The sequence below is a fragment of the Heptranchias perlo genome, chromosome 12 (assembly GCF_035084215.1).
Source record: "Heptranchias perlo isolate sHepPer1 chromosome 12, sHepPer1.hap1, whole genome shotgun sequence".
NCBI lineage: Eukaryota > Metazoa > Chordata > Chondrichthyes > Hexanchiformes > Hexanchidae > Heptranchias > Heptranchias perlo.
In genome coordinates this window covers 4,063,214-4,088,729 of record NC_090336.1, presented here as the reverse complement: position 1 = coordinate 4,088,729, position 25,516 = coordinate 4,063,214, and the positions used below count along the sequence as shown (strand labels likewise).

The 25,516-nt window shown below is 43.5% G+C and overlaps 1 protein-coding gene across 1 annotated transcript in view; it reads right to left on the bottom strand.

Moving 5' to 3' along the window:
- LOC137328122 (mucin-2-like) overlaps positions 1–25,516 on the bottom strand; it is a 186,622-nt gene that overhangs the window by 104,858 nt on the left and 56,248 nt on the right. Inside the window, exons 9-22 of the mRNA XM_067994300.1 lie at positions 24,725–24,835; positions 24,541–24,610; positions 21,327–21,464; positions 21,038–21,202; positions 15,131–15,225; positions 14,704–14,830; positions 13,263–13,515; positions 13,111–13,163; positions 12,925–13,025; positions 11,898–12,049; positions 11,645–11,783; positions 11,229–11,339; positions 10,738–10,917; positions 8,488–8,727 (exon numbers count right to left, since the gene is read on the bottom strand). Coding sequence (XP_067850401.1) covers positions 8,488–8,727; positions 10,738–10,917; positions 11,229–11,339; positions 11,645–11,783; positions 11,898–12,049; positions 12,925–13,025; positions 13,111–13,163; positions 13,263–13,515; positions 14,704–14,830; positions 15,131–15,225; positions 21,038–21,202; positions 21,327–21,464; positions 24,541–24,610; positions 24,725–24,835 — 1,935 coding nt within the window. The remainder of the gene's footprint in view (positions 1–8,487; positions 8,728–10,737; positions 10,918–11,228; positions 11,340–11,644; positions 11,784–11,897; positions 12,050–12,924; positions 13,026–13,110; positions 13,164–13,262; positions 13,516–14,703; positions 14,831–15,130; positions 15,226–21,037; positions 21,203–21,326; positions 21,465–24,540; positions 24,611–24,724; positions 24,836–25,516) is intronic.

The window sequence follows — 25,516 nt, the reverse complement described above, 5'->3', positions numbered from 1 at the left end:
AAGGGAATTAGGGGTTACGGGGAGCAGGCAGGAAATTGGTCATGTGTTCATGTGTTGTGTGTATTTTGTGCCTGTATATGTGATGTGTGTGAGTTGTGTGTGTATATTGTCTGTATGTGTTTATGTGCTGTGTATGTGTTGTGAGTGTGTCGTGAATGTGTTGTATATGTTTGTGTGCATGTTTTAGTGTTGTGTATGTGTGGTGCGCATGTTTGTGTATTTGTTTTGTGTATTTTGTTCGATATGTTTTTATGCATTGTGTATGTGATGTGTGAGTACTGTGTGTGTGTTGTGTATGTGTTGCGTGTGTATTGTCTGTGTGTGTTTATGTACTGTGTATGTGTTGTGTGTGTGTTTATGTATTGTGTGTAATGTGTGTGTACTATGTGTGTGTTTGTGTTATGTATCTGTTGTGTATGCGTCTACTGTGTGTGTTGTGTATATGCAATGTGTGTATTGTGTGTGTTTTGTGTGTGTGTTCATTGAGAGTGTGTGATTAAGTGTTGTGCATGTGTTGTGTGTATGCGTTTACATGTTTTGTGTGTTTTTGTTTTGTGTGTGTTGTGTGCCTGTTTTTATATTGTGTATGTGTTGTGTGCATGTATTGTGTGAGTATTGTGTATGTGTTGTGTGTGTACTGTGTGTGCATTGTCTGTGTGTTTGTGTTGTGAATATGTTGTATGTATTATCTGTGTGTGTTTGTGTTGTGTCTTTTCATTTATTATGTATATGTTGTATGTGTATTGTGTGCGTGTGTTTGTGTTCTATATGTGTTGTTTGCATATTGTGTATATTGTGTTTGTGTTTATGTGTTGTGTGTATTGTGTTGTGTATGTCTGTGTTGTGTGTGTATTGTTTGTGTGTTTGTGTTGTGTGCATTGTGTTGTGTAGTGTGTGGTGTCTGTGTGTGTGTTTATTTGTTGTGTATGTGTCATGTGTGTGTGTGTTCTGTATGTGTTGTATGTGTTGTGTGTGCATTTGTTTATATGTTGTGCCTGTGTTGTGTGTATTGTGTGTGTTTATGTAGTGTATGTGTCTATTGTGTGTGTGTGATTAAGTATTGTATGTGTTTATGTGTTGTGTATATTTTGTGTGTGTGTGTTGTGTGTGTTTATGTGTTGTGTGTCTGTATTGTGTGTATGTTTATGTGTTGTGTGTCTGTATTGTGTGTGTGTTTATGTGTTGTCTATGTGTTATGTGTGCATTGTCTGTGGCTTATGCTTAATCAACCTTATTGAATTCTTTGAAGAAGTAACAGAAAGAGTAGAAAAGGGCAATGCAGTAGATGTTTGGATTTTCAAAATGCCTTCGATAAGGCATAATAGACTATGACTAAGGTCAGAGCATGGAAGTCTGGGAACAAATAGCAGAATGGATAGCAAGCTGACTACAAAACAGAAAACAGAGAGTAGGAGTTAAGGGTAGTTACTCAGACTGGACAAAGGTGGGAAGTGGTGTTCTACAAGGATCGGTACTGGGACCACTGTTGTTCACCATTTACATAAATGATTTGGACTCAGGAATTGGAAGCACAATTTTAAAATTTGCAGACGACACCAGATTGGGGGGTATAGTTAATACTGAGGAAGAATGTGACAAATTACAAGAGGACATTAATCAACTTACAGAAAGGGCGTGTAATTGGCAAATACATTTCAATATAGATAAGTGTGAGGTGGTGCATTAAAATAGGGAGGCCATTCCCTAGGGATAATAAGAGTTTAAATGGGGTACAGGAGTAAAGGGATCTAGGGATACAGCTACAAAAATCACTAAAAGTCGTAACACAGGTTAATAAGGCCATAAAAAAAAGCAAACAAAGCACTGGGGTTCATTTCTAGAGGGATAGAATTGAAAAGCAGAGAAATTATATTATACTTGTATAGAACTTTGGTTAGACCACATTTGGAGTATTGTCCACAGTTCTGGTCTCCATATTATAAAAAGGACATAGAGGCATTGGAGAAGATGCAAAAAAGATTCACAAGGATGATACCAGAACTGAGAGGATACATGTATCAGGAAAGGCTGATCAGGCTGGGGAACTTTTCTCTAGAAAAAGAGAAGGCTGAGGGGTGACCTGATAGAGGTCTTTAGATAATGAAAGGGTTTGATAGGGTAGATGTAGAGAAAATGTTTCCAATTCCGGAGCTGTCGAAACTCGGGGCCATAAATATAAAATAGTCACTAATAAATCCAAAAGGGAATTCAGGAGAAATTTCTTTACCCAGAGAGTGGTAAGAATGTGGAACTCACTACCACATGGAGTAGTTGAGGTGAATAGCAGAGATGCATTTAAGGGGAAGCTGGATAAACACATGAGGGAGAAAGGAATAGAAGGATATGTTGATAGGGTGAGATGAATTAGGGAGGGAGGAGGCTCATGTGGAGCATAAATGCTGGCGTAGACCAGTTGGGCCGAATGGCCTGTTTCTGTGCTGTAGACTATATGTAACTCTATTATTCAATCCAAATTGGTTGCATCTCACAGGTAGAAAGTGTATTGGCCTCAACAGATCTGAATCATTGGAGTGGATTTTAATTCGGAGCAGGATTCTGGCAGGAAAGCGTTCCGGCAATTTTATTTCCCGCCCGGCAGAGGAAGCAAGGCGACATGGACCGGATTCTGATGAAGGGTCCTGAGACTTGAAACATTAACTCTGCCTTCCTCTCTCCACAGATGCTCAGTATTTCCATCATTTTCTGTTTTTATTTCAGATTTCCAGCATCTGCTGGGTTTTGCTTTTGTTTTCACCTTAATTTAATTTAGTTTTTTGAAATTGTTAATTTTCTTATCACCATAGAGTCCCTAAAGTACTATGGGCATGAAAATGAGCGGTATAGCGCCCGTTGTTTCGGCGCTACACGGCCTCTCCGACATCCAAGATGGCATCTTGGCTGCGCGCACACGTTTCCAGCGTGACGTGCGCCGGACGCCATCTTGGTATAGGAGCTAGCGCAGGCGCAGATAATGAACACTGGAATCATGTAAAGTTGGGAGAAAATGGCTTCAATCAGTGTGCTACGCTGATTTAAAGTGATAGACACCATTATGGGACTTAACAGCTCAACTCAACGCATGGTCTTAACCCCGACCATCTGAACAGGTCTTAAAGTGCCAGGAAGGCCCCCCACTGGTGCTATTTAAAGGCACCATTCAGGATTTACAGGCTAGTGGCTGGATTATTGCTTCTGGTTGCCGAGACATTTGTAACTGTTTCTGGAGGTCTCCTAGACTTGAATACTAGGACTCGGGGGCATAGCCTAACATTTAGAGCCAGGATGTGCAGGAGTGAAGTTTGGAAATGCTTCTACACGCAAAGGGTGGGAGAAGTTTGGAACACTCTTCTGCAGATGGCAGTTAATGTTAGCTCAATTGTGAATGTTAAATCTGAGATTGATAGATTTCTGTGAACCAGGAGTATTAAAGGATATGGGGCTAAGGCGGGTATATGGAGTGAGGTCACAGGTACAGCATGATCTCACTGAATGGCGGAACAGGCTCGAGTGGCTAAATGCCACTGCCACTTGCTACCTCCTGATATGCGCCACCTTCTCCTGCAAGAAAGTGGGACGTGTGTCTGGATGATGTGCCGGCCAGTGTGTGTGGCCTGTGAGTTGTGGGTGTGCGGCTTGCAACAGTGGTAATGTGTAAGGGTGAGAGGAAGCATCTGGTTGGAAGAGTTGAGTACTGATGGAAAGAGTTTATTGGTGTGTGGGTGATGGGGGGTGTAGTGTGTGGACCAGTTGGTAGGAGACACCACTTGACAGTTGACCTCACTCACCTTGACCACTCATGTCAAAGTATTGAGCTTCTTCCTGCCCTGCATCCATGTTCACGATGCTGTGCGCCTGGCATTAACTTTGTCCCCGCTGCCTTCCACTGCCTTTTGGGTACATGTCTGGAGGGTCTCTTGCCCCCACCCCCCACAACCCGACACCTCTGTGGACATTGGATGTCCCTCCTTCTGTCCACCTCTTGCACCAAGGCCTCTAGTGCATCATCAGAGAACCTTGGTGCACGCACTCTCACAGGCCTGGTACCAACTCAGATCGGCAGATTGGTGAGGTCTGGTGTGCAGATTGGAGGATGTGGGATTTAGTAGTGCACAACCTTTATTCAATGTTTTAACATAACTCATAAGTGTGTAAACATAGGGATGGGACCTGTGTTTTACATGTGCGGTGACTGATCTCTGTTCAGACACCGTGCAGACAGTAGACTGTTATTTTCAGCAAAAAAACAGGTACCATCTACCTTTAAGAGATTTCTAAGAAACATCCTCCCTTTAAGAGATTGGGCTCCCCCTGCTGGTGGAAAGTGAGAATTGCATTCATTCCACATGCAAGGCCCAGAAGGGAACCCTGATTGCAGGTTAGTACTCAGGCCGGATGAAACTCGTGTCCTGCCTGCGCAGGGGTCATTGGGCACGGGGTAATAGCGCATCACGCTACCCGCACCCAAAAACGGCCCTTATCCAATTTTTTTTCCCCCTATGTCCCTCCCTGCCGAGCAACTCCAGTGCTTTCAATTACACGGAATGCACCCAGGTGCCTGCAGTGGCTTCATTGATAAGAGTGGGAAGGACAAGTAACTTCAAACTAACCTGAGGGCCTCTCTGGAATCGCCTGACCCTGGGATGGGAGAGTACTTTGAACAAAAAAGGAGTCTCCCAGATTTTCCTTCATGTGAAGACTATTATGTTCTGTGTACACCCCATATTCTGATATTTATGAAAGTATGACCTTTCCACGATGCTCACAATTACTTAAAATCTCCCAGACTCCTGGGAAGACTGAAAATACAACTTCACAAAACCAAGAGCATCCTCAACTTTCATTTCAGCAAACTCCAATGGGAAGGGGGCTGAAGAAAATCTCCTGAATTCTAAATAAGGATAAATCAAATTCCTTCAAGCCACAAGTGTTATCAAGGAGAAACTGCTGCACTGTTGTCACATAAACAACTAAGGAACAGGCTATCCTAGATTGGGTATTGTGCAATGAGAAGGGGTTAATTAATAATCTTGTTGTGCGGGGTCCTTTAGGGAAGAGTGACCATAACATGATAGAATTCTTCATTAAGATAGAAAGTGAAGTCGTTCAATCCGAAACTAGGGTCCTAAATCTAAACAAACAAAACTACGAAGGTATGAGGAGTGAGTTGGGTATCATAGATTGGGGAGCTTCATTAAAAGGCATGACGGTGGATAGGCAATGGCTAACATTTAAGGAACAAATGCATGAATTACAAAGTTATACATTCCTTTCTGGCGCAAAAACACAAAAGGAAAAGTGGCCCAACCATGGCTAACAAAAGAAATTAAGGATAGTATTAGATCCAAAAAGGAATCATATAAAGTTGCCAGAAAAAATAGCAAGCCTGAGGATTGGGAGCAGTTTGGAATTCAGCAAAAAAAGGACCAAGAGATTGATTAAAAGGGGAAATCAGCAAGTAAACTAGCAAGGAACATAAAAGTGGACTGTAAAAGCTTCTACAAGTATGTGAAAAGAAAAAGATTAGTGAAGACAAATGTAGGTCCCTTACAGTCAGAAACGGGAGAATTTAATGAATTAATGGGGAACAAGGAAATAGCAGAGCAATTAAACAAATACTTTGGTTCTGTCTTCACGGAAGAGGACACAAATAACTTCCCAGAAATGCTAGGGAACCAAGGGACTTGTGAGAAGGAGGAATTAAAGGAAATTAGTATTCGTAAAAAAATAGTGCTGGAGAAATTAATGGGACTGAAAGCCGATAAATCCCCAGGGCCTGATAATCTGCATCCCAGAGTACTAAAAGAGGTAACCATGGAAATAGTGGATGCATTGGTTGTCATCTTCCAAAATTCTATAGATTATGGAACAATTCCTGCAGATTGGAGGGTGGCAAATGTAACCCCACTATTTAAAACAGACTATCGTTCGCAGCAAATTACCCAGCTTTCAGGAGAACAGCGTCCACGACACCACACAACCCTGCCACGGCAACCTCTGCAAGACATGCCAGATCATCGACACAGACACCACCATCACACGAGAGGACACCACCCACCAGGTACATGGTTCATACTCCTGTGACTCGGCCAACGTTGTCTACCTCATACGTTGCAGGAAAGGATGCCCCAGAGCATGGTACATTGGCGAGACCATGCAGACACTGCGACAACGGATGAACGGACACCGCGCAACAATCGCCAGACAGGAGGGTTCCCTCCCAGTCAGGGAACACTTCAGCAGTCAAAGACATTCAGCCACCGATCTTCGGGTAAGCGTTCTCCAAGGCGGCCTTCGAGACACACGACAACGCAAAATCGTCGAACAGAAATTGATAGCCAAGTTCCGCACCCATAAGGACGGCCTCAACTGGGATCTTGGGTTCATGTCACGCTACACGTAACCCCACCAGCAGAAAAAAGTTATCTGTTTTTAACACAACGGGTCATTCTCTGTCTTTCTCTTTCTTTCGGATGTTTCTCTCTCTCTGTCTGTCTTTTGTTCTGGCCGTTAGTGTATTCGGTGGTCCTGTAGGTAACACCACTCTGTCTGAACACTTTGATTGCCTTGACAACGGGCAGTTGGAAAGATTATCTGTAATCACCAGGTATTGTTCTATGACTATAAATGCGGTAACCTTCCATGGAATCCCACACTTGCTCACCTGACGAAGGAGAAAGCCTCCGAAAGCTTGTGATTTTCAAATAAAACAGTTGGACTATAACCTGGTGTTGTAAGATTGCTTACATTTGTCAACCCCATTCCATCACCGGCATCTCCACATCATCACTATTTAAAAAAGGGGGGAGAGAGAAAACAGGAAACTACAGACCGGTTAGCCTAACATCAGTAGTCGGGAAAATGCGAGAGTCTATTATAAAGGATGTGATAACAGGACACTTGGACAATATCAACGGGATTAGACAAAGTCAACATGGATTTATGAAAGGGAAATCATGTTTGACAAACCTACTGGAGTTTTTTGAGGATGTAACTGGTAGAATAGATAACCAGTGGATGTGGTTTATTTGGATTTTCAGAAGGTCTTTGAGAAAGTCCCACATAAGAGGTTAGTGTGCAAAATTAAAGCACATGGGATTGGGGGTAATATACTGGCATGGATTGAAAATTGGTTAACAGACAGGATACAGAGAGTGGGAATAAATGGGTCTTTTTCAGGGTGGCAGGCAGTGACTAGTGGGGTACCGCAGGGATCAGTGCTTGGGCCCCAGCTATTCACAATACATATCAATGATTTGGATGAGGAAACCAAATGTAATATTTCCAAGTTTGCTGATGACACAAAACTAGGTGGGATTGTGAGTTGTGAGGAGGATGCAAAGGGGCTTCAAGGTGATTTAGACAAGTTGAGTGAGTGGGGAAATACATGGCAGATGAAGTATAACGTGGATAAATGTGAAGTTATCCACTTCAGAAGGATAAACAGAAAGGCAGAGATTATTTAAATGGTGATAGATTGGGAAATGTTGATGTGCAAAGGGACCTGGGTGTCCTTGTACACCAGTCACTGAAAGCAAACATGCAGGTGCAGCAAGCAATTAGGAAGTCAAATGGTATGTTGGCCTTCATTGCAAGTGGATTTGAGTCCAGGAGCAACAATGTCTTACTGCAGTTTTACAGGGCCTTGGTGAGACCACACCTGGAGTATTGTGTGTAGTTTTGGTCTCTTTACCGAAGTAAGGATATACTTGCCATAGAGGGAGTGCAGCGAAGGTTCACCAGACTGATTCCTGGGATGGCAGGATTGTCGTATGAGGAGAGATTGGGTCGACTCGGCCTGTATTCACTCGAGTTTAGAAGAATGAGAGGTGATCTCATTGAAACGTATAAAATTCTGACAGGGCTAGACAGACTGGATGCAGGGAGGATGTTTCCCCTGGCTGGGGGGGTCCAGAACGAGGGGTCACAGTCTCAGGATAGGGGGTAGGACATTTAGGACTGAGATGAGAAGAAATTTTTTCATTCAGAGGGTGGTGAACCTGTGGAATTCTCTACCACAGAAGGCTGTGGAGGCCAAGTCACTGAATATATTTAAGAAGGAGACAGATAGATTTCTGGATATACTAGGCATCAAGGGGTATGGGGAGAGAGCGGGAATATGGTATTGAGATAGAGGATCAGCCATGATCGTATTGAATGGCAGAGCAGGCTCGAAGGGCCGAATGGCCTACTCCTGCTCCTATTTTCTATGTTTCTATGTTTTTATAAATAGTAAAAGGATTCTGGGATTTCCAAAAGAAACATTCTCATTTTTACTTCTTAGTTGTCACTGGAAAGTTAAGGAGATTTTGTCCCTCTGCATTGAAAAACATTTTGCTCTTGGCAGTTGTTGGAAGTTTTCTGGTGGTGCTTTTGCTTCTGCACACAGGAAGATGGAAACCATTGTTGCTCATGTACACAATTGTTTGAAGATTATTTGTATACTGTGGTGAAAAGACACATGAAACACTTGGGTGCACAATGCTGTACCTGAGAATTACAAGCTTGGAATGGCTCACTCTTGATGATGCTACACTGTTTCTGAGCCCACGCATCTCGATGAACGTTAATTGAGCAAGGGTCTTTGCCTTTCTTTACATTCGGACAGGTAGGAGACATCTTCCAGCTGTTTCCAAACTCCTCCATGTTTACAACCACCAACTGGCTTTTTGTGGTAAAATCATTGTGTACATTGCCATCATAATTGCCACACAATCCACAGATGGTACCCTGTAATAACCAATAAAGGTGCCAATTATTAGACTGAAAATATGGAAAGTTATTAGACTTGCTTTCTTTCTCTCTTTCTAAATGTTTAATTTAAAGGCGTTTTCAGAAGAAATAACTTGGTAGCGATGGGGGAGAATAGAACTGTGTGCCATATCATTCCAAAGACGTCACGCACAAGTGATGCAGTGATTTATGTCAGTGCATCATCCATTTACAAGCAAATCGGAAGAAGTTTGCTTATCCCTTTTTTAGAAAAGCAATGTCCCTTTCGCAGATCCGTGAAAATGGTTACACTTTGGAACTGCTTGTGATTTTTCTGTGATAAAAACTTGTTTGAATAGAAGTGATTCGTGTTTTGAGCTCCATATTCTCTTTTCGGCTTGTAGTATTTTCTTCACGTTCAGGATATGGGATTCGCAGGCAAGGCTGGCATTTATAGCCCATCCCGAGTTGCCCTGAGAAGGTGATGGTTGGCCTTCTTCTTGAGCCGCTGCAGTCCATGTGGGGAAGGCGCTCCCACAATGCTGTTAGGTCGGGAGTTACAGGATTTTGGCTTAGCGACCTTCGCAGGAAATGCGCGATATTTCCAAGTCAGGATGGTGTGTGACTTGGAGGGAAACATGGAAGTGATGGTGTTCCCATGCACCTGTTGCCCTTATCCTTCTAGATGGTGGAGTCATGAGTTTGGGAGGTGCTGCTGAAGAAGCCTTGGCCACTTGCTGCAGAGTATCCTTTAGATAGAACACAATGCAGCCACAGTACGCTTGTGATGGAGGGGCTGGCTGTTTAGACGAGTGGATAAGGTGCCAACCAAGCGGGCTGCTTTGTCCTGGATGGTGTTTAGCTTCTTGAGTGTTGTTGTAACCCATCCAGGCAAGTGGAGAGTATTCCATCACACTCCTGACTTGTGCCTTCTGGATGGTGGAGAGGCTTTGGGGACTCAGGAGGTGAGCCACCCACCACAGAATACCCTGCCTCTGACCTACTCTAGTGGCCACAGCATTTATATAGCTGGTCGAGTTGAGTGTCTGGTCAATGATAACCCCATGAATGTTGATGGTGGGGGACACGGTTATGGTATTGAATGTCAAGGGGAGATGATTAGGCTCTCTCTCTTGTTGGAGATGGTCATTGCTTGGCAGTTGTGTTGCACCAATGTTACCTGCCACTGATCAACCCAAAGCAGTCGATGATCAAGAGGATTGGCTATACCCATCAGTATTTATTTGTGTTGGACCTTCAGTGTGTTAAAGATGAGCAACAAATATCTTTACTGTTCAAGTAAGCTGTTGAAATGATGCTGTAATGAATGGAGACTCAGCAATGGTCACTCATTTATAATAAATGTTATCTTATTCACCATTTTTATTCTCTTGAACAAGATGGCAAAACATTAATTATTTCCATACTGAGTACTGACCGAGAACTTCTCAAAGGAGTAGTAACACAAATGTGAACCTAAGATTATTAATATTGATCTATAGTGGTGATTATATCAAACTTAAATCCTCCAAAGATCTGAATTTAATTTTTCATTGGTTTATTTATTCCCCAGTGCATATCATTCTCTGTCCAATTGTCAGGCAGGATGCTTGCTCCTACAATTTTTGCTATTGGCGCATTCCAACCAGGGTTAAGATTTTTTCCAGGAATGGTGCATTCGTGTAGAGTGACTTGCTGAGTTTTTTACATTACTTCGAGAAAGTTCCAAAACCACTCCCTGGATGGTAGTCTGTGATTGCAAGCTCAGGCACTGAAAATTGTAACTGGAAGCCACATTCTAACACACAGAGGCGGAGTGCGTTAGATTGCCCCTGCATTCTGCCAACACAACAACTGTCACTGCACCTCAAAGTAATTCAATGTACGTTAAGGGGTTTGAGATGTTTCTGTGAGGCTTGATAAGGGCCATTGTAAATGCAAGACTTTCTTGTTCAATAGATTTTAAATTTCTGTCAATGTACAGAACATCCTTGGTAATAACAACAAGGTTCAGGAATAAGCACTTACCTTAAAGGAGTGACTGAGTTTGATAGTCAAGCTTGTTTTCTTGTCCCACATCAATACCAGTCCATTTTTAGCTTCAATCACAAGGTAAATGCCAAGATGACGCACTTCATAAGGTATGTATATACTGCTACCAAACTTCACCACTTCATACTTTCCATCTGAGAGTTTTATTTCAGAGTTCTGGGGGGTTTTAAATAATCATATTAGTCAAATACCATATAAAATAGTCACATATAAATTGCACCAGGAACTGTCCTGTATCTATTGAATATGCTCTTTGCCGGAATTTGGCCATTGTTACCATTCTGATATCACGTTACATAGAAAAATAAAAAGAAACAATTATTTAAAAATTAGCATGTGTCTAACAAAAATATTAATGCCCAGTAGAACAATTTCACTGATTGTAAAATGTAAATCACTGGGTCCTTTCACTTGCATGGAACAAGGCGACGGTGACCCTGATTGCATCTTATCCTCTGTTCACTTACCCCCAAGAAGATTTTGATTGATTTGGAACATGTTGTTCCAGTGGTTCCACAAGGGATATTTTCAGTGATTACTCTGAAGGTACCAATGGAAGGGTTATTTCCACAATAATCCTGAAACAATCATGAATAAAAACAGAATTAAAGACTAACAGCTTCACACAATACGTGATTTTAAGGCTATAGATGTGTCACAAAAGAAACTTACTTAGTCCTAAACATTTTAAATTTGAAGCATAAAACTAATCATAAACTGATCGATTTAGCATCATTGCACTGTTGAATGAATCAGTTCATGATTGTTGTTACTGATTTAGGCTTCAAATTTTATTGTATAATGTCATTCTTTTTGTTTTAATTAAAATAAGATAATAATTACAAATAAACATGAAAGGAAATGCATATTTGTCCAACAATACCTGTGCAACAATATATTCACAGTCCCCATTAAAATTGTAGCGTTTCCCATCAAAAGTGATGTAATGCCCATCTCCGTAGATCATACATGTCCCATGACATTGTTGTTTTGTGCAGGTCCACAATCTGTTGTTACATTCACTGAGAAAATGAAATAAGATGGACATTAACCAGGATAGATTCGCATTGAGGTTCCACAGTTGCATCTTGCAGTTGACATTAACAGAAAATCAAGAGTGAATGCTTGCTACGTACCATGTGTTGCAGTCCACTTGGACAATGTCCCCAGATTGGTAATGGACGCCATTGTGTGCACATGGGCACTGATTTATGGGAATACAGCCACCGCTTTCATCAGAGACTAAACCTTCAGGACACACACATCCAGAGACACAATCTGTGGCATACTGTGGAGAAAAAATAAAACTTTTATTGGAGCTCAGAGATTTAGGGGTCCAAATACAGAAATTACGAAAAACTACTGGACAGGTACAAAATATAAATAACAAATGGCTAATGGGGTTGGAATACAAAGGGCTGGAAGTTATGATCGCATTGTTTAAAGCTCTGATTAAGCCACATCTGGAGTGCCCCATTCAGTTATGGGCATCACACCTCAAGAGGCTATATTGGCCTTCGAGGGGATGTAGCGCAGATTCACCAGAATGATACAAGGGCTCAGAGGGTTAAATTATGAGGACAAGTTACACAGACTAGGCTTCTATTCCATTAAGAATAGAAGATTAAGGGGTGATCTAATTGAGATGTTTAAGATGATTGAAGGATATGATAGGGTATATGGAGAGACACTATTTCCTCTGGTGGGGTAGTCCATAACAAGTGGGCATGACTTTATAATTAGAGCCAGGCCACATTCAGGGGTGATGTCAGGAAGCACTCCTTCAAACAAAGGGTAGTGGAAATCTGGAACTCACTCCCCCAAATAACTGCTGAGGTAAGGGTATTAAGGAGCAAAGGCACATAGGTGGAGTTGAGATGCAGATCAGCCATGATCTGATTGAATGGCGGAACAGGCTCGAGAGGTTAAATGGCCGACTCCTGTTTCTATGTTCCTAAAATCTATGAGCTACCACACAGCCTTTGCTTCATGTGCTACTTTTTATACGGAAACTGAAGGGACAAAAAGAAAAGAATCTCTGAGCACACAAAGCACAATAGTTCTAAGCCAAGAGAGAAGAATAATATCTAAGAATCACACAAGTGCTTGTGGCCCCTGAAATATTAGCACAGATAATACCACAGTCACTATATTGCCACTTACACAGTCCATATCAAGGGTCTGGCAGCTCTTCTGACATTCTGTACCAGCGCTGCCAACTGAAGCGTTATTACAGTCAAAATAAACCATGGGAGCAACACAGGCTGGAAAGCAAAACCAAAAATGGATTTAGATACACACAAGAGACATTTTATTCTCTGAATAATTTATTTTTTCTCAAGATGTTACCTTGAAGTTTTAAATCTTTTCCAATACACTCTAGCTTCCCTTGATTGCAGGCACTGCAAGAAAATAACAAAATATCTTCAATCACTGAAGCCCAACGCCATTCAGATACTCCTATTGCTCAGTGAAATAATGAATTAGCTTCATTAGCTCACCACATGGCATCTTCCTCATGAATGACTGCTCCTGCTGCCACTGCCGACCCTTTATAGTAACACGAGCAACTAGAGGGTGGTACACATTTACCAGTGCCATCCATATAGGTTCCATTAGCACAACCACATCCATCCACTGGCACAAAGTCAACCTCACATGTTTTATCTGGTGCTCCTAAGGACTGGCAAGTACGATGGCAGTTTGTCATATTGGAGCTGTAGATGAGAGTCTTGGGACAGTTGATATATTTAGCTGCAATTAAAAAACACAGACAACTTGAGGAATTTCCAGATTTCAGTTTAAAACTAGTCTAAAATAAATATATTCTTTCAGAGTGGCTGTTACTAACACAATGCGCTATGTGTCAGTCACTAACATACTGTGCCTTTAGGCACAGTTCATTAACATGTTGCGCTGCCATTCACAAGAACAACAGCTTGCATTAACATAGCTCCTTTGATGAAAAAAAGGTCCAAAGCCACTTCACAAATAGGTGATAGAAATGGACATTGAGCCAGGAAGGGATAGATTATGGGTGGTAGAAAGCTTGTTCAAAGAAATGAGTTTTGAGAAGGATTTTGAAGGTGGAGACAGGTTTAGGAAGAAAGCTCCAGAGATGAAGACCAATGCAGCTGAATTTTCCACATCGTTCACCTGAGGAAGGAGGAAGCCTCCGAAAGCTTGTGAATTTAAAATAAAATTGCTGGACTATAACTTGGTGTTGTAAAATTGTTTACAAATGCAGCTGAAGGCTGTGCTACCAATGTGGAGCAAAGGGAGGAGGGGGAGGAAGGGATGCACAGAAGGCCGGAGTCAGAGGAATGGACTGTTGAGAGGGAACATAGGGCTGGAGATGATTGCACAGGTAGGGTGAGGCAAGGCCATGGAGGGATGTAAAAATGAGGTTTAGTATTTTAAGTGTAATACTTTTGGGGATAGGGTGCCAATGTAGGTCAGTGAAGATGGGGCTGATGAGCAAATGGGACTGGATAAATGCAGCAGTTTTGGTCAAGTTTGAGTTCATGAAAAGTGGAGGATGGTAGGCCAGCTAGAAGAGCATTGGAGTCATCTGAAGGTATCAGGGGCTGAGGTAGGGTGGAGGTGAGCAATGTTGTGGCGCTGCAAGAATGTGATTTGGAAAGGATGTAGAGATTTAAAGTTACGGTCAGGGTTGACAGGATGCCAAGGTTGAAGACAGTCTGGATGAGCCTGAGACAGCAGTAAGGGAGGGGGTGGATTGAGTGGCAATGGAATGCCCATTACATTATGTCAGTCCATGCAAAGCATTAATATGTACCTTTTGTTGCCCTATGGTGGATTTTTCTAGGTATATAAGAATATGAGGCTGCAGTAGATGGGAAAGGGCAAATGTTTCACAGTTACTGCTACAAATCTGACAGGTGTACAGGGTGTGGAGGTGATTAATATAGTTGTACTTACAGCACACATCAGTTCTCCAGTTAGAAATGGTGATGCCTTTGGCTGCACAGGCCTGAACATATGAGGAGAGGGCAGCACACATGCAGTCCTCACTCTTTTCACAGTTACAGCTGTCATATTTACATTGCTGAAAGATAAAAGCTTTGTGTTATCTCACACTTAAGGTGAAAAGTTTTAAACAAAGATTGAACTAAAAAATAATCCTTCTAACGGAAACACTCAATACAGAACAGAATTTGCAACCCAAAACATTGAGTATAGGTCCACATTGCTGCAGTTTCTAATCATCTGCAAGACCTTATGCACCAATACAATCTTGAAATTTTCACAAAACAAATCAGAGCTGTGACTTTTACATCGTTGCAACCAATACTGCAGTTTTCATAGCAATAAATATCAGACACAATGACACAGTAACTTTGTGTACCTCATAGTAGAGATTGGGGTTGATCTGTGAATGACACAGAGCAAATGCAGAGTTCTCAGCTACTAGCAGGGAGCACCAATGCTTGGCATACTTTTCTATAAAAACAAGACAAGAAAGGAGAAATTCGAGGATTTAGAAAAAGCTATTTCCAACTGATTAACTTGTTGCAGAAACAGCAGCATTTTCCACCCCCATTTGTGCACCCACCTCTCCCACTCACCCCATTCCTGATCCAATGTGATCAATCTGTCTGATACTCACCCTCTGTTGCATCTGCTTCATTATCATCCTGACCCAGAGCAATGCATCCATCGGGCGACCACGACACTCTCACTCACTCACTCATCTGTACTTTATCCCCTTGTAGAAGAGAGCGCAAAATGCGAGGGAGAGGGTGAGGACAGAAGGGGGGCCTCCACAAATCGTGGCCCTCACAGAGGCGGAGGAGGAGGCGTTGGAGATAAGCCAGACGGTGGAGTGCCTGGCCGCCAGGGATACCGAGACTGGTGACAGAACTTTAACATCCCTCACACACAACATGGATTGATGTTATCAATGATTGACCCGTCGCACACCTCAGGATGCTCATCACAACATTACTTCTGTGATGATTCTTAATATTGCTGTATGTTCTCCTCCAGGGGCGTCACGGACCGAAGACGTGGTCGAGGACAATTCCTCAGAGGAGCTCCAGGCCTCTGGGGGCACACATATCTTAGTGAGCTATGCACCAGCGCAGATACTCAAACCCTCGGTGGGTCCTATTAGAGAGATCATTCGGTTGTCACCTGGTGAGTCACCACACACAAGTAAGCGTGAGCAGACACTGGTGGCAGGGGCAGTGGTGGAGAGTCCGCGTCGGTGGGCGTACTCCTCTCCAGGCTCTGCTCAGCTGGGCACAGATGCTGAACCCCAAGGGCCATCCTTGAGAAGGAGAATGAGAAAGGTACAGGAGCAACTTTGTGAGGGAGTGGAAAACATGCCATGCACACTCACCACAATAGTGGAGAGGATGGAGGAGTCCAATTCCAGCGCTAGTGGATTGGCGGTGCAGGTAAGTGCAGGAATGTCTTTAATGGAGAGAATGGCAGCCTCCATTGAGACTCGTGCACGGCTCACAAATAAGACCATTCAGGCCCTGGCAACGGTTGTGCGGACTCAGGCGAACTACATTCTGCTGCCTTAGACAGACAGACAGATACATTAACGCTGACCTTACAAGGCATCACACCTGTCCACCAAACTGTTCTCCAGCAGAGTGGTAGGAGTGATGTGGGCCTGGCCCAGGAGAGAGATGATGGCGAAAGGGGACATGGAAATGGGGACTCTCCTCAGAGCGCTCCCAAGTCTCATCCGTTACACCCCCCTCAACCAGTACCCACGATGCTGCCTCCTCTCCAGGTGGCCGAGTCTGCCCCTGCACAGGTGCAGGTGGAGCAGTCTTTGGCGGGGCCCTCACGGGCACCGAAACCCAGAGGGCATTGGCTGAAAGCATCCAAACAGCCCGGGCATCAATCCAAGCAACCTGCCACTACCTCTGCTGCAGCCACAGGGAATGCACCACGTAGAAGCTGTAGGAGGTGGAAGTCTAAGGTTTTGTAATCACAAAGGGGATGCAAAAGGATGTCTAACAGACTGTCACATTCTTCATTTATACTTGGTTTATGTCAACATCACATTAATTGTTATGATTCTCACCACTGCTGCCACCTCTTGCCCATTCTTGAGACCCTTTTGTGAACGTGCCCTTACACGTGGCTGCTCATGAAAGGCGAGACTTGGTGCCACCCATTGGGTGTGTTTACAATGGGTGTATATGGCACTGTATGATTTGTTTTGTGCAACCTGCCGGGGGAGGGGGGGGGGGGTGGGTGGGGGTTGTGGTTGTGGTTGTGGTGGTCATTACAGGTGGTCTGAGTACTTGACTGCAGTCATTTCACCGATCTCCCTATGAGAATCTATCAAGCATGAGCGACTCCCTGGTATCACGAGCAGCCAGGTGAGATTGTGAGTGTGAATAAAGAAATCTGAGTCTAAATATTAAGAACTCTCAGCCAAAGGTTTGTCTGAGAGAAATGCTTGTCCTGCTGCAACCATTTAAACACTGCTTTAAATGTCCAAACTGCTGCCGGCTGCAACTTGTCTCCGTTTCCATGGGGTGTTTCAGAGGCCACGGGAGACACGTTCAGGCAGAGTTAAAATCATTTACCTGCCTCAATCCCCACAAATTTAATTGATTTAAGTGCTTCAACGATCTTAATTGCCCCTTTAAATGTCATCCCGCCAGTTTTAATTGCCGGCGGGATTTCTGGGTTTACTAAGTGCCCACACCCAGATGCGTCTGGGTCAAACTCATTTTTCGGCGGGTTGGAGCTGGGATTCGTGCCCTCTCCCAACTTTTAACATTTTTACCGCCCCCCTGCCCCCAATCCACCCGTTCTTCGAGATTAAAATCATGCCCTTGGAAACAGTCTGCTTCAATCGACCTTTCATAATTTTGAACAATTCTAACATAGTCTGCGTTGAAAATTGGGTCTTTTCTCATTAGAACAACAATTTTCAAGTCTTTCTTTGTATTTGTATCTCCTCATACCCGGCAGCATCCTCGTGAATCTGGGTTGTCCCTTCTCTAAAGCCCCCACATCCTTTCTATTGTGTGGGGCCCAATACCGCACACAGTACTCTAACTGAGCTCTTACTAAGGATTTATGTCGGCTTGTCATCACCACTTGGCTTTTATATTCAATGGCCTAAAAATCGGATCTCACGCAAAAACAGGTGCGTGGGGGGACAGGGTGCAGACTACCTGTACGAGCTAGTACCCATTCAATATCCGTGTTGATTGGAATGATTCGTGCCTGCAGCCAATATCAGGAGGCCAGGACTCTGCCTAAAGGGAGCCAGCACTTCTTAAACGGAAGCTGCTTTCTGGCTGCAAAAAACTGTACAACAAGTTCTGAAAGAAATGGCTGAAGGAAGGAGCAAGCAGTCACCAAGGTTCTCTGATGCTGCACTGGAGGCCTTGGTGCAGGAAGTGGAGAAGAGGAGGGACATCCTTTTTCTCCCAGGGGGCAGGAGGCCCTGAAGGAATCTGCTCAGGGGGCAATGGGAGGAGATCGCTGAGGACGTCAATGCCGGGAGCACGGCCCAAACAGTGCAGGAAAAAAATCAATGACTTAACTAGAGTTGTTAAGGTAAGAAGACTGCTAAAATACATTCTTAACATAGCTGCACCACTCACAGTCTCATTAATTACAATACTCACAACACTGCCCTCCCCATCACCCTGCACTGTCCCACAATCACTGCACCACACTTCACTAAAAATCCTTCTCCCCATACTCACACATTCACCATCATTACAACCCTCACTCAGCTACAGCTCACATCTCACACATACACTGTCAGCTATCCCATCATGACAGCCACCTCCTCCAAACACCTCACATGACTCTCACTAACACACTTCATTCTTTCTTGCAGGGGAAGATTGCGCACAACAGCAGGCAACAGGCTGCTATTGGAGAAGGAAGAACCCTTCTGCGTACCCTTTCCCTCCTTCAAGAGAGCGCCCTAGCTATAACGTGAAGGGCCAGAGTGAAGGTTGTGGCCACTAGAGATGTTGGAGGAGACGCTGAGCCGGGTTTCTTTACACCTCATCCTCTGTCACTTCTGATTTCTCCCTCACCCCACACACTCTGTACGACAAGCTGCAGGTGCTTTCAACACCCACTTCTTTCTCTCCGCTCTCTCTCAGACCACAAGCCAAACCTGGCCCTTTCATCTCAGCTCCTCAGAATGTCGAGGCTCCACAGCCAGTTGAGGAAGATGAATAAAATGATCATGAAGATGCACCGTCACTTGATCTCACTCTCACAGGCACCAGCTCAGATACTGACACCACGTGGACCTCAGAGGATAGGTTAGGGGAGGGATCTGCACGTGGTGACTCACCGGGCATGTGTGCAGGAGCTAGGGCATGGGGATAGGACATCATATATACCAGCTCATCAGAGGACGAGCTCACATTCCAGTCCCACTGAAGAGGATTCAGATACTGACTCTGAGGGGCCAGGCTGCCGAAGAAGGGTAATGGACAGACACCAGGAAATGCTTGGTGCACTGGGCAGCTTGGCGGAGAGCTTGTGCACAATGTCGCAGAGTATGGAGGAGTCCACCTCCAACCTGTCTCAAGGTTTTGCGCAGAATATGGAGACCATTCTGTCCAATGTGGAACGAGTGGTCAGCTCGATCAGCACCACAGTGGAACCCACCATGATGGAGCGTCTCATGACATCTCTGACACCTTCAAACTGCTGCCTTGGAAGCTCATAGGGATACTATGGCAGTCCTCACTGCTGGGGGGGCTTTGGGGGCCACTGTTGAAAAAGGCTTCCTGGGCATCATATCACCGCTGTTCTCCAGCAGAGCCTTAGGAGTGCTGAGGCGCCACCCCAGGAGAGTGGACTTGGCTTCATGGGAGAGACAGCTGCTGTCCTCTCTCAGGATGACAGCATGCCTGCTCCTCCACCATTGTCCTAGCTGGTGTGACTCAACCAGCCGGCCCAGTCTACTGCGGCCCTGGCCGAGATGCTGCAGCCTGCAGCAGGGCCCTCTAGCCCAGAGCTGCTTGAGGTTGTCCTCCAAGGCCATCTGAAGTGTCCTCAAGGAGCAATTTCCCAATTGTCCTGAAAGCTCAGCAATCTTCCACCTCCCAAGCTGTAGCCATTGGGGAAGCATCGTGTAGGAGCACCAGGATAGGTAAATGAAAACACAAGACAGGCGCTAAGGGATTGCAGAAGGGTGATTAGTCATTTTATTCTGTCAATGCTGACATGATTTGTTTGATAAATTTGTTTTTTGATCTGGATTTGCTATTGGTGTTTATTTTTGTAGTGTAATGAGGCGAGGGCAAGACCCATAAGTCTGGACTGAAGGGAGGTAATCGCACAGTGATTGTCAGGAGAGGATTGTGAGGTTGTTAGTGAATGGGGAATGGTAGGGCTGATTTAGGTGAAGTGCTCCTTGATGAGCTGATCTCTGAAGTCTCACATTGAACTGTTAGGTCCCAGTAACAAAATATTCTGAAAACCCTGATTTACAGATGGATCAGGGAAGGAGACTGGCAGGCAGGGCTGTGGTGGTGTTGGGGCCTGATAGCCTGAAAGGGGCCAAAGGCAGCTCAGGTGCCATTTATTGGCCTCCTTCCCCTACAAGGCTCCTGGACCTCCCCCCACCCCACCCAATACAGCCAGATTCCAGCAATCCCCATTCTGCCAGACTCTACCCCCAGTGATTCCAAACACCTTTCCCAGTCCTGCTGGATCTTAGGAGCCATATCTTCAGACTCCACCAACTACAATTCTAAATCTGAAGACCACTTTCCAGTGCTCACAAACCCTTGGACATATTCTCAGTGCTCCTTGATTCCAGCACAGCTCCAAATCATCCCAGACCACAGGACCTCCCTCCTCAATGCTCCCAGATTGCAGGTCAGGTCAGGATCTTCCCTCTATTGTGTTCCCAGAAGCATGGGACCCCCCCACCCCTCCCAGTGCTTCCAGACTCTATGATCCCCACCAACCCCCTCACCTCCCTCCCCTGGGCTTAAAGTAGTCCTGGACTCTGACATCTAAATCCATTACTGCCAGGTGCTGAACTGCCTCCAGTGCTGATAAATCAATGACCCTGATATAACTGCTTGGCACGACACCCCTGTTCTCTTCAAACCTCTGACTTCACAATGAACAATGCTATGGGAGAGCTGTTAATAGAATATAGCGTACTTTGCATTACAGGATCTGACATTATTCTATTTATTTTTCCTGGTAACTCTTTTGCAACTCCATTATGCTATGTTTCAAACCTTTAGGCTCATCACTGAAAAGCAATAAGTTGTAATCTTACCATTTTCGACACTGAGGGAGCAAGGGTTTTCATAAATATCTTTTCTGTCTGGGCAGCTAGCTTTGGTCTTCCAGGTATTTGCAAATGCAGAAGGTGTTCCTTCCACAAGACCACTGACTGTTTTAAACTCATCATTAAGTACATCGTTGAAGTTTCCACAAAGGCCTAAATAAACACAAACAAATTGTACAGCATTTAATTATCACTTAGAACAATGAAGCATTTATAATTATTACAATGGCTATTAGACATGGCTGGATGGTGAAGGTACAACTAGGTTGTAACTTACCACACATCTGGCTCTTGACAGCAGGATCCAGAGTTATGTAGAGTTGCATTATAGGCACTAACTGTACCTGGAGCTGCAGCCCAAAAGTAGTGTGGAAGATAACATGGAAAGTTGAGGGCTTGAATATAGTGACATTGGCTGTGAAAACAGGAGAGAAAAGTTGTACATTTAAGAACATATATAAAGAGTTTTATCGATGATGAAAAGATGCTATCAGGAGTAAATATTTCAAACATTATATGAATAGCTTGGATTTTATTTTTGCTCATTTACTCATTGATATTAAATCATTAAAAACACATTAACCATTACGGACTTGTTCTGTTCTTTGGACTATAGATCTATATATCCACAAGACAACAGTGACCATATTTCAGAAGTAATTCATTGGCTATAAAGTGCTTTGGAACATGCTGAAGGTGTAAAAGATCTATTTAAGTGCAAGTTCTTTTTCTATTAAAATTCTTGTGCGAGCAACACACTTTGTGTCCACAAATCTTACTTCTCGTCACGATATTTAGTTACATTTTTATATCAACATTTAACACTGAAACTTCCGATGCTAACATTTATAATGGAAATTTCCAATGTAAATATTTGGCCGTAAATCTTGGTTGATGAGCTAATCGTATCAAAAGTCTTTCACAAAAAATTTTCATCTGCCAATTTTCTCAAATGTTATCTTATTGTAAATCTTACATCCATGCACTTACTGTCTACAAAACCTTATTTCCTGTTGCCATGTTTTTGCCACATGTTTATTCAAACTTTTTACTATTTTAAATATTTATGAGTACATTTATAATGGGGTTTTCCAATTTGAATTCATCACCCTGTGACTGCACAATCCGGCTACCAGGAAACTTTTCCCCACAAATCTCTCAAACTGTTTTCTGAGAATTTTTCATTTTTCATTTTGAATAAATTAAAAAAAAATCACATAATTTCACAATAACATGATTAATTTTATCCATTGAATTGTCTTTTATGTCTTTTAATGCATTCATTAAAGCTTTTACTTGAAGGCCTCAGCTCTCCAAAAAACCTGAGCTTTGGCTGGTACTCTTTTCCCAGAGCTTCGATGCTGCGAGCTGAATTTGGATTGAACGGTCTGAGCCTCTGCAGGGCACCTAATTTCCCAGGCTGCATCAGTACCAGTCAGCTGTACTGATGGAAAATGTTTCTATAGGTTCTAGCAGTTTTTGTTCAGCAGCTCATTAAAAAATAAAATGAGCTTTATTGAAATAAAAGGGCTGATTTAACCCAATGGAAACCGGGCGGGTGGGCAGTTAAGATGGCTTTTGGGACTAACCACACATCCAGCTCTACATAACTCTGGATCCTGTCTTCAAAGTGCCAGATGTGTGGTAAGTCACAACCAGTTGTGCCATTAACCACCCCGTTCCTGCTCCCGCTATTTCCAACCTGGGGTGGGAATGGGCGGCCAGAGTGCCCATGTGGTTCTGGTGGGAGGCTACTTTTAATATGCAAACATATCCAAGTTTGCCGATGATACAAAGATTGGTGGCATAGTAAGTAACGTAGACGGGAGCATAAAATTACAAATTATGGTAGATACAATTGATAGATTAAGTCAGTGGGCAAAACTGTGGCAGATGGATTTCAACGCAGGTAAGTGTGAGGTCGTCCATTTTGGACCACGAAAAGATCGATCCGAGTATTTTTTAAATGGTGAAAAGTTAGGAACTGTGGAGATCCAAATAGATTTAGGGGTCCATGTACTCAGATCACTAAAATGTAGTAGACAGGTACAAAAAATAATCAAAAAGGTTAATGGAATGTTAGCCTTCTTAATTAGAGAGCTAGAATATAAAGGGGAGGAGGTTTTGCTACAGCTGTACAAAGTCCTGGTTAGACCACATCTGGAGTACAGTGTACAGTTCTGGGCACCGCACCTTAGGAAGGATATATTGGGCTTGGAAGGAGTGCTGTGCAGATTCACTAGAATGTTACCAAGGCTCCAAAGGTTAGATTATGAGAGATTACATAAACTAGGCTTGTATTCCCTGGAATATAGAAAGTTAAGGGAAGATTTGATTGAGATTTTTTGGATTTTGAAAGGAATTGATAGGGTAGATGAAGGGAAACATTTTCTGCTGATGGGGGAGTCTAGGACAAAGGGACATAACCTTAAAATCAGAGCAAGGCAATTCAAGAGAGAAGTTAGGAAACACTTCTTCAAGCAAAGGGTGATAGAAGTGTGGAACCCTCTCCCACAAAACTTTTAAATCTGAGATCGAGTCAAGGGATATGGAGCCGAGGTGGGTAAATGAAGTTCGATACAGATCAGCCATGATCTAATTGAATGATGGAACAGACTCGAGGGGTTGAATGGCCTACTCCTGTTCCTTTCTTCCTACGTTCCTATGCAATTTTGAGGTACCAATGGGAGGAGAACGCACCACACACACTCCGCCCATTGGTACGAAGCAATGATTGGCCTTACCAAAGGGCCTTAAAGTGACCACTGCAGCTCACAAAACAGTCCAAGGCAAGTTTTCTGATAAAGATTTTGGAGGACCAGGAGCCTGAACACTCCTTTTGCTCCACAAAAGTCTCCCGTCCGTGGGCCCCCACTCCCCACGATTCTTCACCCCACCCCCCCACCCCCCCCCCCGCCTGCCATTAACATGCAGCTTCTGGCTCGGCTCCAAGGAACAGATGCCTCTTTGACCAGCGAGCTGCCTGTCAGTGCTGGTACGGAGAGAGAAAAAATACACAGGAAGGAAAAGTTTTTAAAAATGTTAATTTTAAATTTAAAAAAAATCTCCACCAATTAGAAGCTGAAGGAATGAGACTCCACGCTTGTAATAGATAATTTTTAGTGCCAGAGAGGTTTACTGGCAGTAATTAACACTTATCAAGTCGTTAAAAGGGTACTTAGACTTGAAATGACTTGAGTTAACTTTCTGTGGTGAGTTTAGTTTGTATCTATGCGCAAATAAAGCAACTTCACACCGTTCAATGCATTTCAGTGGTGAGGCAGACAACGAAATGCCGTTTTCGCGAAGCTAACGGCGCATCTCAGACAGCAACTTTTGAATTTCCGCATTTAACCTCACATCTGCCCCTCGCTTGAAGTTCCTGCACGATTTGTGCATGAGTAACGGTGAGTGCTATTAGCCTCACTGTTATTTTAACAGCAAATTCTGGGCCAATGATTCTAGGCCGTGGAAACAGCAAATGAACTTACCGGTAGTTACAGGCAGCTGAGTCAAGATTCCATTGACGGAGACAGTGCCACCAGAGTTAATGGAAATGATCTATGATAAAAACACCAAAGCTTACTAAATACAATCATTTGTAGACGACTGTTTTTCCCTAAATGTGTATCAAAATCATTTAAGTCATCAGAAAGCTAATTGGGAATCACTTACAGTTTGAGCTCCATGGATAGCCAGTACGACTGACTTTAAGGCTGTCTCAGACTCAGCAATGCCACGTGGCTGCAGCTCTCCGAGGACAGTGAATAGAGTATTTTTGCAGTCCTAGAGTAAAGGATTAGAAGAAGAACAAGGCCAAAATAGCAACCTTGCCAATGGTAAACAAACCAAATAACTTAACTTGCATGGCACTATCTAACTTTAACTTCTCCTCCTAGGAATTTAAAGATTTTTTTAGCTTGCCGTTATGCAATGCACAAACCTTGCTGTTTTCCCTCCATTATAGGTCTAACTGAGCCATACTAGAATGATACCTGGACTCCAAGGGTTAAATTACGTGGAGAGATTACACAAACTAGGGTTATATTCCCTGGAATTTAGAAGATGATTTGATTGAAGTTTTCAAGATATTAAGGGGAACTGATAGGGTAGATAGAGAGAAACTATTTCCGCTGTTTGGGGAGTCTAGGACTAGGGGACATAGCCTAAAAATTAGAGCCAGGACTTTCAGGAGTGAAGTTAGGAAACACTTCAACACGCAAAAGGTGGTAGAAGTTTGGAACTCTCTTCCGCAAATGGCAGTTGATGCTAGCTCAATCGTTAATTTTAAATCTGAGATTGATAGATTTTTGTTAAACAAAGGTATTAAGGGATATGGGGCTAAGGCGGGTATATGGAGTTAGGTCACAGATCAGCCATGATCACATGGAATGGTGCAACAGGCTCGAGGGGCTAAATAGTCTACTCCTGTTCCTATTTTCCAATGTTGCGATACACCTCATGCAG